At 39.4% G+C, this 15,339-nt stretch overlaps 1 protein-coding gene across 5 annotated transcripts in view; it reads left to right on the top strand.

The window, feature by feature from the left end:
- LOC121956816 (myocardin-related transcription factor A-like) overlaps positions 1 to 15,339 on the top strand; it is a 45,173-nt gene that overhangs the window by 2,846 nt on the left and 26,988 nt on the right. For 3 of the 5 annotated variants that reach the window (XM_042505209.2, XM_042505208.2, XM_088091280.1), the window contains one exon: positions 391 to 562. In XM_042505209.2, the coding sequence (XP_042361143.2) occupies positions 424 to 562 (139 nt within the window). In that variant the 5' untranslated portion in view covers positions 391 to 423. Of the gene's footprint in view, positions 1 to 360; positions 563 to 7,399; positions 7,986 to 15,339 lie in introns of those variants that run through there. The other 2 variants (XM_088091281.1, XM_042505211.2) reach the window with 2 other exon arrangements.

Here is a 15,339-nt window from a genome sequence, read left to right as displayed (position 1 = left end):
ACACAGCAGCTCATTGGCCCTGCTGTTCAGCAGCTCTCCCAGTTTATGGTGAGTTGCCATAACAACGTGAGTGGCCAACCCATTGTCAATGCTGGGTGTCTGTTACCTCTGTTATGTCTTCACTGTTAACTACAGGCTCATATAACCAGAAATGAGTCATTTACAGAGAGAGAGTTGGAGGGAAAGAGAGACGGTGGCGTGTGTGACGGGTGTAAAACAGGGGAGCATGGAGGGAGAGATACAGACAGAATATATAAATTAAAAGAGGCTTTATGCTGTGAGGCAGCACAGTATTTTTAGGTGTTTGTGGTACATGCGGCTCTGAAACTTGGTCTGAGACTTTGTTTACACCATCCCAAGTGTGTGTCTATGTGCTTCTTCACTTCCTAGGTCTGTCTGCCTCACTCTGGATCCCTGGTAACCATGGAGACCAAGTTTGGGGAGAGACCAGATGCAGGTGCCCTCATCCGCAGCCCTCAGAGTGAAGCTGTGGCCAATGAGCTGCAAGAGTTGTCCCTTCAGCCCGCCCCCACCCTGCCGCCTGTCAGAAAGAGGAAGGAAGGTAAGTGACAGCTTTTACACTCAAACTGAAGCTCATGCAAAGACATGTTGGTAAAAGTTTCCAAAACTCATTGATCCCATTTTTTTTACATTTGTCTATTGAACACAACTAGGGGCTGTTTTGTGTGTTTAACTGTTTAAAGATACAAAGAATCAAAGAGAGAAAGGGTGTTTGTGTGCAGGGGGTTTTTCCAGTATGTGTGGAGCTGCTCGCTGCTGCTAGAGTTTACATTTCAGACATACTAGGTCTCCCGTCCCATTACCTCATTATAAACAGCAAGTGCTGTCTTCCAAATGTACACACACAGGAGTGGGCTTACTTAAACACACACACACAGACACAGACTCTCAAACTAGAGAAAAACATTGTTTACATTTGTATCTCAGTGAAGTGCACTTCTTAAAAAGAGGCCTAAACACTAAAGTTGACCTTAAACTTGAGCTAAACAATAAGACGTGGGTGAGCAAGTATAAATATGCACTCATTAGAGTGGAAGATACTTTTTCTGTCCTCTCAAGCAGGCTGCGGAGGACAGTCTTTATTTTAAAACTGGATTTAGATGTAAGGACTAAAGCCTGTTTGTAGCTGGTAAAAAAGTACACCCGTTTTTCGAGTAACTCGATGGATAAATGTTTCAGTGTGGGTCCACTTTGTTTTTTTCTTATGTCCTCAAGGATGCACATGCATGAATTTATTCACATATGTATAAATCCTTGTTTTTTTTGCACTGACTTGTAGCTTTTGCTTGACTTGCTTAAAGGGATAATTTGGGATTTTTGAACTGGGGCTGTATGAGATACTTATGTATAGTCAGTATATTACATACAGTAGCTGGTGGTCATCCTGGTCCTGGTTTGTAGAAACAGATGGGGCGCAAACTATATGCTATTGATTAGATTTCACATTCATTTTTTAACCACCCATTAATTGATCATTAACCAATTAATTGCTATCATCCTGTTAGGTGTAAATTATTTTCCAGTGAATGGACAAAGTTTTATCCACAAGGAAAATGTTCCTCTGTCTTTTCTTCTCTTTTCTTTAGAAAGTCGCAGCACGTGTATCGTTATTTTGCTTTTGTGTTTCAGTTCTGCGATGTGAATATATATGCTGCAGTAAGTAAACAGCTGATGCAGTGATCGGAAACATGTGGGCGCACCAGTCAGACAGGGTTGCCTCTATTTTAAAGTGGTGCATGTCCCCGCCTTCTGGCCAATACAAGTATTACATCCAGTATTTTTGTAAAGCCGAATAAATGCGATTCCATAGATTGAGAACAGAATACAATATGATGGGCTCAAGTAAGATTTTAGTCCTTTACAAATCCTGTTAATCAACCCTGAATAACTCTTGTGCATGTGGTAGTGTGTTTGTGTGAAAGGTGTGTGCAACCCTAAACCCAGTGTGCACAGATAAAGAGGCTCTGGATATAGCGATGAGGCCAGCTGGTCCTGCTATTTAAACCAGTTGGAGTGAGTACAGAGGTTAAGAGCAAAGAGAGATGTAATATCAGAGGAGGGTTGGTTGCACGGTGGTGTGGGGTGATTTGAAGTGAACAAACTTTATTGGCTGAGGAAACAGGGAAACTGTGGGGTCAGGAGAACTCAGGAGGAACAAAATAGAGTATAAGGTCAAAAGAAGGGTTTATAGGTGAGCTGAAGGAGGGAAGGTGAAACTTTAAGGAATACCTCAATCCCCAAATGACCATTTGTATATCAAATACTTATGTTAAATTTCTAAAGAAAGCTTTGTTTTTCTCAAATGCCTCCACAGTGAATGAAAAATCCCAAAACTGAGAAAGTTCTTAATGAATTTAAGTCAAAGGAGTCCACGTTAAAACTATATCAAAACATCTGTTTACAATCTCCTAACACAACTTGTGCAATATAATCCAAGTCTTTGTTATCCATTCGAATGCTCAGTATTTCCCAAACAAACTTTTTGACGGGAAACTGTCCTCATGGTAAAAGATATGCTCTCTTCAAAGACAGACTCCATTAACAAATACTGTCATTTTAACCCTCTGAAACCTTAGCAAATTGTTTTGATTTTTTTCAAACACACGGGGAGAGGAAAATGAGCTACTTAACATGAAATGACCCAGAAATGAGTTACAGTTCTTATTTTCAGGTAAGAAAATTACCTGAAAATAAGAAAAAAGTCCTAAAAAGTGCTGAAAAATGTATTTATTTTATGTTTATTTTTTTTGTAACATATTTTTACATATGCTGTTGTTTATTAAATAGCAGTGATGTGTAGATGATGTAGAAACCTCCGCTGACACCGACTTGGTTGCATAAGAATAAGTTTATTACAACGAAGTTCAGCATCCACCAGGCACCATGGTCTGCCTGTGAGAGGATTCAGGACCAATACGAATCTCTCTGTCTTACAGCTCATGCAAGTCTCTTATATAGGTTCAGGCATCAATACATTCTTCAGTAAAACAACTCTTCACCTGCTGTAATCAATCACAAGACCCCACAAATATATCCTTTTTTGGAGGGAGCCTCATCCCATGTTATTCTTAACCTGGCTCCAGTATTCTTCACACTGGACTCCCAGGCTTGACCATCCCTAGACCTCTGACCTCAAGGTCTCTTTGTGCCTGACCAAATAAATTCAAGAAATGGACCATAATAATACACCTCAATACAATTACTATAATGTGTAAAAAATATATTATAATGACTATTCAGTGTGGAAGAAAAGATGGAAAACAACTATGGACCTATGCTGTCACCCATACGGACATTTCATGAATCTTTTGGAGCTGTCAAAGTAGGGTCCCGTTATTTTTCATAGTTTGCAGGAAAAGTTAGATTAACCTAACTCATCCTGCTTTTAGTTTTCACACAGACTTCAGTTTGACTGACGTGGATCAATAGTTAACAACTACATTTTCATTTTAAAGGGAATTATTCCTTAATGGCCAGTTTGAAAGAAAGACAGACTCATATAAAGTAGAGCATTGGGAATAGAGCAGGTTGGAAAATGGATATCATTGAGTCAGCAGCTAATTAGAAAAAATACACTTTCTATACAGTTATAAACTTGTACTTTTTAAGATTTACAAAGAACTTTCTTAGATGAAAAATAGTCTTTCAGTGGAAGTCATAAGTCTCATTATTGGAGAATGTATGACAGTAACATGCATGACAACAGCACCGGGTGAGGAGGCGTTGAGTCGGAGTTAATTTGACACTTGTTTACAGCTTTGTCTTGTTTTAGGAGGAGCAAAGGCCACGAAACTGAAGATGAGGCTGACATGTAGCCTTAGATAACAGCGGAAAATATTAAAATGACAGTTATAGCCATAGTTTGGTTATCAGAAATTAAAATGTACAAGGAATAATTTGAATTCTTTCTTTTTTTTATTAAAAACTTATGCAGCTATTCGTGAGCATTTTTTTTTTGAAAACCTAAAAAAGAATTAATCAATCTTTAAAACTGCTTCTCCAAAATAAACAGTTATTAAGTCCATGCTCTAAATATAACAAATATATAACAAACTGGATCCAGCTTCCGTTAAGCATTAGCGTAATGTCTTGAAGCCTGTATAACTATTCCTCAGCGCACTGCAGCCTCAGAGCGCTGCTTTAATTTCCTGTTTTACAGAGCAGGGGGCTGTTGGGGATCTCTCTGAAGTACTGAGTCAGGTTTTTAATGAATACACACTCTGACACATTTGTGTGCAGCATCTACTTTTGGCAATGACCTCTGACCCCTCGTCTCATCATTTCCTCTCGGTGACATAACGGCAGAATAGATTGAATAGATCCATGGTCGACCTTCCCCAGAGATGTCAGTGAGACACTGATGAACACATAGGTAGGATTTCTGCAGGGTGAAGAGGTCAGAGCGAGGGTCAAGCAGAAAACACGTCTGAATTTAAATGTTTGTTCATAAGGATCTGTTTTTTACACCGTTCATTGATCAAAAGGAACATGGTCGATTGCTTTGTAGACATCTTAAACAGGATTTTTTTTATCAAGCATGCCCTCTAGAAAAGCCAGTGTCGGTTTGTTAATCAGCCACCTCTTTGGTCCAGACTAGAATTTGTGCTTTACGATTACCACAAGCTAACACAACGAAAGTAATCTAATCACTACTCTTATTTTGCCGTTGTGCAGAAGCCCTGCAGCAGCCGTTAACATCTGACATGACGTTAATCTCACACTGATGGAAAAATGTCTCAAATGTTGTTAAACCAGTAAATAACCATCGGGTATGATGATATTTTACACACGTTACCCGTTTTAAATAGTTATATTAGCAGTAAAGTTGCTATGATTGGACAAAATCGCAAGGTCGTGCAGAATTCACAGGGATTGGCTGAATTTTTGTTACATTTTTGTGATCACAAAATCCTTCGAAAGACTATAATACTTAGGCCTACTACTTTCTTTACAATGAGATGTACAGTCTAATTAAACAACGCTGCTTCTTATTTTTTGTTTATGCAGTAATTAATTGAGAATTAAAAGGCAATTTTGTACAAATAAAAACGGAAACCAGTTACAGAGAGGTTAAAGAGGTTAAAGAGGTTAAAGTTTGCATACCAAAGTTTGCAGAAATTCATAAATCTGCGATGTAGTTGTTGTGGTATTCTTGAGCATTTAATACAAACGCCTGTCAACTGTATGTGAAAGCATGTTATTGCTTTCTGCACAGTCAATTCTGTTCATGTCTCTCTGAATGTGTAGCATTCAGGAAGTGCCTGGCCCCTTTTTGTCATAAAGCATCTTTAGCTCACATCTTAAGACGTCTCCTCCTTCTTCCTCCACAGCTTGAAAACTTCTACTCCCCTCACCTTCAAACGACCTCAGTAACCCTACCTCTCCAAACCGCTGCTTTGAGATCGTTTTCAGTATATTAATAAACAGCGATTAAAATCTTTCTCCACTGACAGAGCAGCATCGAGCTCTGTGTGTGGGAGAGAACGATAGAGAGAGACAGAGATTTACAGTCCACTCAGAGCCCTGAGCAATTTGTTGGCTTTTATCTCAGCATTTATGACTGATAGGAGCACACGATTTATGGAGACTGAACTGAGTAAGACACAAACAAAAGTGTGCGAACACATCTTTAGACACTTTTTTACCTTTACATAAATTACATGTTAGTCAGATTTAAACACATACATGTAGATACACTCTTTCTGAGAACACACACTTACACACATGCACGCAAACACACCCAGCAAAGCGGGATTATCCCTGCCGGCGTTTTGGTTGGGGCCTTATCTGAAGTAATGGCGGATCAGAGTCCTGATTCGTTTTCCCCTCTCTTGTCAGACTGAGGAGTTCTTCGCCTGGGGACTCCACATCTCGCATATTAACACGCTCTGATACAAAAATGCACCCGCAGACACTTCATCCTGCATATTTAACATGTGCACACAAATACACATCATCGGATCACTTAACAGTCCTTTATGCCTGCAATCATTTCTTTGTTTTTGAAGCACCGCCGCCGACGCCTAATTTGTTTCATCTACATAATGCGAACATGACAAGCGGCATTGGTTCATTGTGATGCTAAGCGACAGATGAGAAGGGAGCGCTTCGGTTTTTCACCTTGAAAGGGCCCTCACTCACCTTTTAATGTCATGTCATATTCTCTGATGTCACCTGGGACAGAGCCTTAATAATGGGGATGAATGAAACTGTCGATGGGAGGGAACAGGTGTTTTATACTGACAGGCAGACAGGGAGGGGAAAAGCTGAAAGAGAGATAAAGGCATGTAGGTATACGCTTTATTGACCTGCTGAACTACAGAGTTAGAGTTTGCAGTTATATATTTTCTTCTTTTTTGTCCATGTAAAATCCAAATCCTGTGTAGAAGTAATTTGCAGGCCTGTAATGTTGGCTTCAAAGAAAGATTTACAAGAGATAAGGCTCTTAATGCTGAATCTCATTATGTTTGTCTTTGAAAACCATTTTGCTGTTACTTTTTTACTGGGGGTGTTTGCTTGAAGGGCTGTTTGCACTCACATTTCCTGACTTTCTGGCTCTCGGCGTCTAGCAGAATATTACATTGTCTTTTTAGAAAGCCATGGCTGATCAAAAGTTATTGTTAATGGAGATGGGATATTTTAAAACCGGGATTTTAGACATTGAGATTCATTCTTTTTCTTTAAAAAAGTCATGTAATGTCAACCCTGCTGTAAAGAGCATGCATATATGGGACTTTCTTTACATATGTATGTTTTACTGTATAAAGATTACGAGAAGAGTGGGCTTTAAAGCAGCAAGCATGAAGCTCAGTGTTTTGCTTCAGTTTTTTCTGTTGTAGAACTGCAGATTGAGGCTGTGGTAATCTGCCTTTCAGATGGTATGACAATCTCAGGTGTTGCCGGTGTCCTCTTCGGTATTAAACTGTAAAAGAGAAGTTCCCAAATAGACTTCCTTGAACACAGTAAGCAGAAAATGGCAAACACACAAGTCTTAAGTGGGCAGAAAGACAGTCAAACAAACAAGTAGACAGAAAAGATCCATGCAGATTGGCAGCAGGTGTCATGGTGTTTTGTGTGTTTAATGAATTTTAAGGCCTGAGGGCTAACGGCAGAGAGGCACTCACACAGGTGCATATCAGCGACACCACACAGAGCTCAGATCAGAAGTGCTAAGTGAGAGGAATCAACAGGGCTCCGCTCTGAACGTATGTGTATTAGTGTGCGTGCTCGTGTGCGCCTGTTTGTGTCTGTCAGCGGCTGAGTGACTGAGTACAGCAACAGCTGGGACAGACTGCTTGATCACAGATTCCTCGACATTTGACACACACACACACACACACGCACACACGCACACACACAGAGCACAAACATGCATCTCAGTCAGTCCTGTAGCTGCAGCAAACACAGCAGAAGCTCTTGTAAAGCTGTGGTACAGTAGCTTTGTATTTATACACACCTTTTTTTTTATTTCAACACTGTGATACATCAGGTTTTACAGGTCACTGCCAGCGTTTTCACTGAATATAATCAAGGACTTTTTTTTTGCAAAAGACTTTCTGATGAGGAGGAGGAATCTCTTTTGATAGTCTTTGATCTCAGAAACTTTGCACAACCCTTTTTTTTTATACTTTGCTTTGAAGAATATTCTTTCTTTTCACTCATAACAACTGTAACCAGCAACTTGGCAACCATCAAAGAGGATTACGTTGTTCTTTTTTTTGCGGATGTACAGACTTTCAGACAAATCCATCACCTGGACTCAGCTGTAGCCCACTTCCTGCTTCTTTTCTTTTAGCCTGAAACTCGTTCTGAGTAATTTCTAAGTTTGATGGCCATGCTGGAGCACCTGCCTTGTGTCCGCATTGACCCTGCCCCGCTCAGGCCTTCGCCACTCAGAGGGAACATGACTGAGAGAGCCCTACGGGTTGAGTTAGAGCGCCGGGCCTGTCAGAGCCTAAGAAAAGGTGGGGTACCTGTTGTGGGTCATGCTGCTAGTGCACATTCAAGATTTATATGGTCTAACTTGCAACACATGCAATGCTTTTCAACTGTATGGAGCTTGTTGGGTTTATGCTCTGACTGCACTTTTGGCAGCCCAGTCTCCAGAAGAAATGTCGCTATTATACATTTCTGCAAACCATAAATACATTATATTTGTACATTTCATACGTTTCATGTCAACGTTTCTAAAATGACATATGTATGTCTGTATGAGCTGTAAATGAGCTGACTTTATCATCAGTAAGTGGAAGTAGATGGTGGATGGTGTGTCACCTGGACGAGATGCCTGCCAATCTGCAGACTGCTGCACAAGACCAACAACAGAACCAGCTCTATCTTATTGAGTCATTGCTGTTTTTTCTACTTTACTGTGTTTTGCATTGTATCCTCCAAACATGGGTGATTTGTTGCACCCAGTCTGTGTTTTTCCAGGTGCTTTAAAGCACCAAATGTGGGTGTTTTGTAGCACCCTGTCTGTGTTTGTTCAGGTGCTTTTTAGGCTCCAAACGTGGGTTTATTAAAGCGACACATCTGTGTTTTATCGTCGGCTTTTTAGGCTCCAAACATGGGTCATTTGTAGCACCCAGTCTGTACTTTTCAAGTGGCTTTTAGGCTCCAAATGTGGGTGTTTTGTAGTATGCCAGCTGTGTTTCTCCAGCGGCTTTTTATGCTCCAAATTTGTCTGTTTTGAAGTGCCCCGTTAGTATTTTTCAATCAGCTTTCAACGCTCAAAACATGGATGCGGTGTAGCAATCCACCTGTGCTTTTTCAGATACTTTTAGGCTCTAAATATGTTTGTTTTGTAGCACCCTGCCTGTGTTTTTACACTGGTTCTTTGGGGAAATATGAGTGTTTTGTAGTGACCTGTTTATGTCTTGTAAGAGTCCAGATGTGAGTGGTGTGGAGTGAGCTGTCTGTATTTTTCTAGTGGCTTTTTAGGCTCCCAACGTGAGTGTCTTGTAGTGACCTATCTTTTTTTCAAGTGACCTTTAGGCTTTAAATGTGGGTGTTTTGTGGCAACAGCAGCTGGGTATTTTAAGGTTAAACATGATCTTGTTCTAACCATTACCGCGTTTTTGTGTCTTTACCACAGCATTGTTGAAACAGTCTCACCATTTCTGCTACATAACAACATGCAAATGTAACATGTTCTTGGTTTACAGAAACATACGATGTCAACATATTTTCTGGCCATCAGATTTGTGTTGGAGAACAAATGCTATAATTACCCAAAATGGAACTCAGGCAATTTTTGCAGGTTATAGTCGATTTAAAAAGCAGCATATTATAAACTGTGTTAGCCGTTTTAAGTGTACGGGCCTCCCTCAGAGTGCCTTCCAGGTTTATTTTCTGGGCCCAGGTGTTAAGTGGATCAAATACTCTACAAGTGGCAGGGTTACAGTTGAGGCTGAGCCAGCCCTGGCGCGGAGCACTTTGCCTTGAGCACATGAACTCAGCAACCTGTTGAGCAGTTTGGACAGATTTAGTAAAGGACAAACGCCACGAGACTTTTGGAGAAGTTTAAAGAGTAATGTCATGGATTGAGTCAACACCTAAAAATGCAGTTTAAGGTTCCTTTTTATTGTTATTGTTTTTTAAACTGACAATAAACTTGAAACTCCATTAGAGCAGTGGAAGTTTTGGTAGAGTTTTGGTTCGATTTTTGTAATGAAACAGGTGCTTGCTGAACAGGATTTTGATTGTTACAGATGTATGTTGCACTGTGTGATTTTCTGTGGATTGTGGCTGGACATATTTTCACACAGACACACATAGGCTTCATTACACTTTTGGGAATAATTAGAAAAACTGACAGAATTTTAAGCTCAGAGTTATTATTACAAATTGTCCCACTCTTCTCAACTATCTCTTCTCGTGTGTGTGTGTATGTGTGTGTGTTGGCAATTTACAGTAATGTTCCTTTTAATTTATCTGCCAGCCCAGAGGGATTGGGTTCCAAGCGGTTACAACATGGACACAAATAGAAAACTGAGTGAGAGGACAGAGATAGGGGCGGAGAGGAGGACCACAGGTTGGAGATAAAAACAGAGGGCACAAAGTACAGGAAGTGCCCCGCTGATGACAGAAACAGGCCGCTAAGGAAGTAAATTTAACTTATATAGAATTTAATTATGATTTTTTTATAATGAATCAGATACAATAAATCTACACGGGTCAGAAGAGTTTAACAAATTCAGTTGTCAAAAGAAATGTGCCTAAAATCGTTTCGAAGCAGTGATTTGCGAAATAATAATGATAGATGCAGTTCGTTGTGTCTGCAATATTTTGTCATGATTAGACAGTTGCCAAACTAAATAAGTCTGAGAAAAGCGCTTGCAGTTCGGCTGCAGATCATTTGGAGAATCCTTCTTTGAAGTTGCTTTTAAATCTCTCAAATCACAACAGAGCATTGGCATTCAGCCTAATTTGCGGTTGTATTTGTAAATTCAGAGTTAACGTACTTTTTTACGTACGTAAGTATGTAAGTTTTTTTTTACGTTATTTTATTTACCCTTTGCACAAGCAATCCAAGATTCCTCTTAATTGTAGCTTGTATAGACTGATGGTCACGTAGGAGTATTAAAATTGCTCTTGTCTGCATTAAAGGACATCATGTTTTATTGATTTATAGGAAATCATGTTTAACAACAGCAAAACTATAACTCACATCAGTTTCAAGCTCTCACAAAACTCCTAAGGTATAATCCAAGTCCTATTTATCCCGTTTTATGCTCAGTACTTCCCCAAAATTACCTCAAAAGACTTAGTATTGAAGTCTCAGGTAGCGCATTTTCAGTTCAGTTTTAAAAAGCAAGGTTTTAGAAAAAAAATGGATTTGTCTGGAAAGCACTGAGCATGCGACTGGATAAATGAGACTTGGATGACATTGCATGAGTTGTTTGTGAGTTTGTTAACAGATTGTTTGATATAGTTTTGCTGTTGTTAAATGTGGACCCTTATGACTTCAATTATTCTGTAGTTTTTAGTTTTTGGATTTTTCGTTCATCGTGGAGGCATGTTAGAAAAACAACAGTTTTCTTCACAAATTCAACGTAACGTGACTACTTGATACATATATGAACATTTTATGGTTGAACTATTCCTTTAAACTTGTTGAGTGAAGGTGCACTTGCTGTTATGTGGTGACATTTGAGCAATGAGCACACTTTCCCAGAATAGATTCTGTATCAGCACATTGCATCACTTGCCTGTCATCTCCTGGCACAAATCATCTGCCTCGAAAACAAGTGTTTTGTGTGTGTTTTGTGTGTGTGTGTGGTTGTGTATGTTGGGTGCAAAGTGTGCGTGGGTATGTTTTATGATTGTCTGTATATTCACACTACGCAGATAAACTGAGGAATTAAAAATTGAATGTTTATTTCTGCATGTTTATTATGCGCTCGTGTACATGTTTTGCATTGTTGTAATGAGTATTTGTGTTAGTGTTTGTTTTGTTGGTCTGGCCATGTTTGCCTGTAGGACCCAGTTAAATCTTGCGTGCTGCCGACAGGAGAAACTGCGCCATTCTGCGTCAGTCGCATCCTCATCACAGAAATCAAAGGAAGAAGAATGCTTTTATCTTTGGCTGCTGTAGGACACACAGAGCGACTGTCTGCTGAGTCTGCCTGCAAAAGGCCACAGCGACAGAGCCTGCTCTCATTATTACCAAGCACTGCTGGAATGCCAGAAAACACACATCTTTTCTACTGCGTAAAAAAAACATACATTTAGACACAACAATGCGGAGTTTAGGGCATAAACAGCTATGTGGACTTTAGATAACTGAAACAGAGGAGCAAAGAAGGGAAGTGCATGAGAAAGTTAAGCTGTGGTTTGAGATTTTAGGTGCATGAAGGGGGAAATTAGTGAGGCTAGCTTTGTTAGTTGACCTGACTGACACTAGCAGAAAAGAAGAAAAGCATGTTTGGTATATGAGGAATAACGTCTCTTTGTATAGTGATGGAGAGAAGAGCAGGGATTTGAGCCAAAGGATGCAATAAGTAGATAAAAAGTTCAAAAGAATAAGTTTTTTGGCAGGTTCTGTGCAAAATAATAGCGTCAGTCCTTCACGCAGTGCACAGTGCATTTTTATTGCAATTTGTTTAATATAATCTCAATTCTTGGACTCACTGGGCAATCAGTTTGCTTTCACCACTCCAAATGATGAGCCCACTGTATTATAACCTTCCTCTGCAGTTCCCCATAGCACTGCAGAGCTTTAAATTGAGCTCATTATTTTGGTTTTCCAGTGTGCAACTTTACTGTTTTGGTTCACTCTAACCGCTTTCATTATTGTTTTTGACCGAGCAGACAGCTGCTTTCAACGACAAAAAAAAAAAAAAGCTCTGAAACCCACACACCATGTCCTGCAACAAACAGTCGACAAATTTAGCCGCTGAACATAGTGTAGCATTTAGCAGCTTCAGAACCAAATATTTCCCTTGGGAGTTGGTGGAGACAGAAACTGAGCCAAAAGGGGAGTGAATATTGGACGGAGATTCAGCAGGTGGCCAGAAACACAACTCCAAATGAATATTCATGGCGCTCCTAAGTGGCTAAAAAGGGTTTTACAGCACATTATGGAATCGCTGCCTAAAATGATAAGAATTTATTAATAGTTTTTTTGTATTTGTTTCATCTGTTGTCTTTTAAGAGTGTAGCTTTAGAACAATTTATTACCCATACATGTTATGGTGTGGCTTTACCTACATTTATTTACATCTATGAGTAGTTCCTGTGCTCATTCATAAAATGATTACAACAGTTTTTAAATTTTTTTTTGCTATATGAGGCCCTTTTCTGGCCTGCGGCCCTTCTTTTAAATGCAATTACCGCACACATCACATGGAATATTAATTTGTTGGTTTTACGAACTTAAAGCTGGAGAAACTTTTTTTCTCTCACCTCTGGCAAAGAGAGTAATTACATACACACTGAATGAGTGCTCTCTTCAAGTCTTGTTATTTTTTTTTTAACTCCCTCCTCTGAACAACAAGTTTCTTTGCTTTTTTGGACACTTCTAAGGATTTCTATAGATGTCGTAGTGTCTACCATACTCCTATCTGCTGCAACATCAGAATCAGAAATGTTTTATTGATCCCAGAGGGGAAATTGCGGTTCGTTAGTCGCTCTGATGCCAGCAGAGAGAATTATAGCAAGTAGAAATAAGCATCAACACCAGTATATAAGAATAATAAAAAGAAATACAGTAAGAGCAACAATTGGCACAGAATGAAAACATTTGGATTTATAAAAAGTAAGTAATTAAATATGCTCAGTATGTAAGTGTGTAAACATAAATGTAAAATACAATCCACTCTAATCTGTGAAAATTTAAATTCTAATCATCATTACGTCGCTGGTCTCGCCACCTTTCCTGTATTTATTTCAAACTGTCAACATGCATAGTGTCAGAAGAAGTCACATGCAGATGAAACATTGTAAAAATAAAAAAAAAGCAAAATAAAAAGCAGTACCAAAGAGAAAAATGCAACAGTAAAAAAATCTAACCTAAAATAAATAAATTAATCTTGTGTCCCTCTTGTGTGCTTTGGCTGGTTGACATAAAACATTTCGCTTCAGTGTGCCTGCGCTTGAAAGTCACCACAGACACCAAAATCTCACATACTGAGAAATACAAAGAGGAAACATGTTGGCGATATTAATCAGCATTGTGTGAACTTGTTTCGCTCGGACTGGAACGTAACGAACGTTCATTGTAAAATGTAAAAGTCCTGCACTCTGACTTTAACCTGACTGCTGATCAAATGACCCCGTGTGGGATCTCAGCTTGTGGTGTAGAAACGCTGTGCTGAGGAAAGTTGAGCTACACTTTGAATGTCATCGGGGTGATTGGCTTCAGTCCAGAAGGGGCAGCAGTAAATTTCGACTTTATGGATTCGTCCTTTCAGATGAGCTCTGATCAAACTGAATGACGCAGCAGTGAGGGTTTGTGGGCACAATACGCGAGACTTAAAAACAGTATGTTCCTCACATCAGAGGAGGAAGAGAATTATGAAGAGGTTAATGAAATCAGGACCTGGTATGTAATTTAATATCAACATCGTATAGTTTATAGTGTACGCAAGGTCATGTGTTCTTGTTGCTGTAAGTTGCCACAACATATGACTTTGCAATACCTCAACCACAGATCTGCAGTGCTGAGGTGTGAGCTGATATCATAACTGCAGATAGTCAGGGTGTGGGGGAGAAAAGAGCCCTCAACCAAAAATGTTTCCAGATGCCATATTTTGTTACACTTTCATGCTGATTTCATGACCCAGATATCCAGCAGCTGCCGATCTGCAGAAGATCATTTCCTGACAATTTATATTTTCATTCTGGAAGTTCGGCCCTCAAACTTTTTGCTGATCATTTTTGCGCGGTTTGCTCAGAACGTGATGAGTCAGAACAAGTTTCATAGCTTATCTGAGTGTCTGAACATGAAGTCATGGCCCCAATATGCAAATTTTAATGATGGTTCAATGTTAACATTTAATGGTATCTAAGCCTTCATACACCTGAATAGGTGTATGAATCACACGTGTAGGTGAAATAATACAAAATATCAAAAGTCAGGATAAATTTAAGGTTCTGTATGTAACTTTTAGAAAATTCTTGTTATTCAGGACACTTTTCTTTGAGGCCGTTAGATGAACTGCAGTCAAAATCCCATCAAAGCGTGAGCAAGCACCTGGTCATCAGCCAAAAAAGTGACGTGACGTACAAAAGACTGATCGGCATCATGTTGATAAAATTTTGGAAAATAAATACAATCATATTTAGAATAACATTAGGCCAATGTAAGCAATGTTTCTTCATTTTTTTATATACCACTGAGCACTGCCTCCAATGCTGTATCCAGGTCTCTTAATACATCAGTAGTTGTTGTGGAGCTGAAGAGAATTAAAACACGCAGGAACACGCAAAACTTCATATCCTTCGGATTTTCCTGGAGAATTTGTCCCGAGTCCTTTACATAGAAAGCTATGCACAGGCTGTTATAGGCAATCCATTCACCCATCCACAATTAAACATGATTAATACATGTAAAAAATTGCATTTATGACCTTTAAGGTACATTAAACACATGTATGTAAACCTCTTTATCTGTGTTACACACCCCGCTTCTCTGCGGTGATGAGATGTGACACATGCAGCAGCAAAGTGTGTATGCTGCTATTTTATCAAATACTTGAAACAGGAAGCTGTTGGTGTGTCTGCGTGGTGGTTTTGGTGCGTATGTGTGTTCATGTTTGTGTTTCCTCTGCCTCTGTAGTGTGTGAAAACCTTTGTACGCCTTCTCACAGAAGACCA

Source organism: Plectropomus leopardus, chromosome 18, assembly GCF_026936395.1.
Source record: "Plectropomus leopardus strain MGB_pleo_1.0 chromosome 18, ASM2693639v1, whole genome shotgun sequence".
NCBI classification, from domain to species: Eukaryota; Metazoa; Chordata; class Actinopteri; order Perciformes; family Serranidae; genus Plectropomus; species Plectropomus leopardus.
Note: the sequence above shows the minus strand (reverse complement) of the source record. Positions and strands in the feature narration are given on the sequence as shown.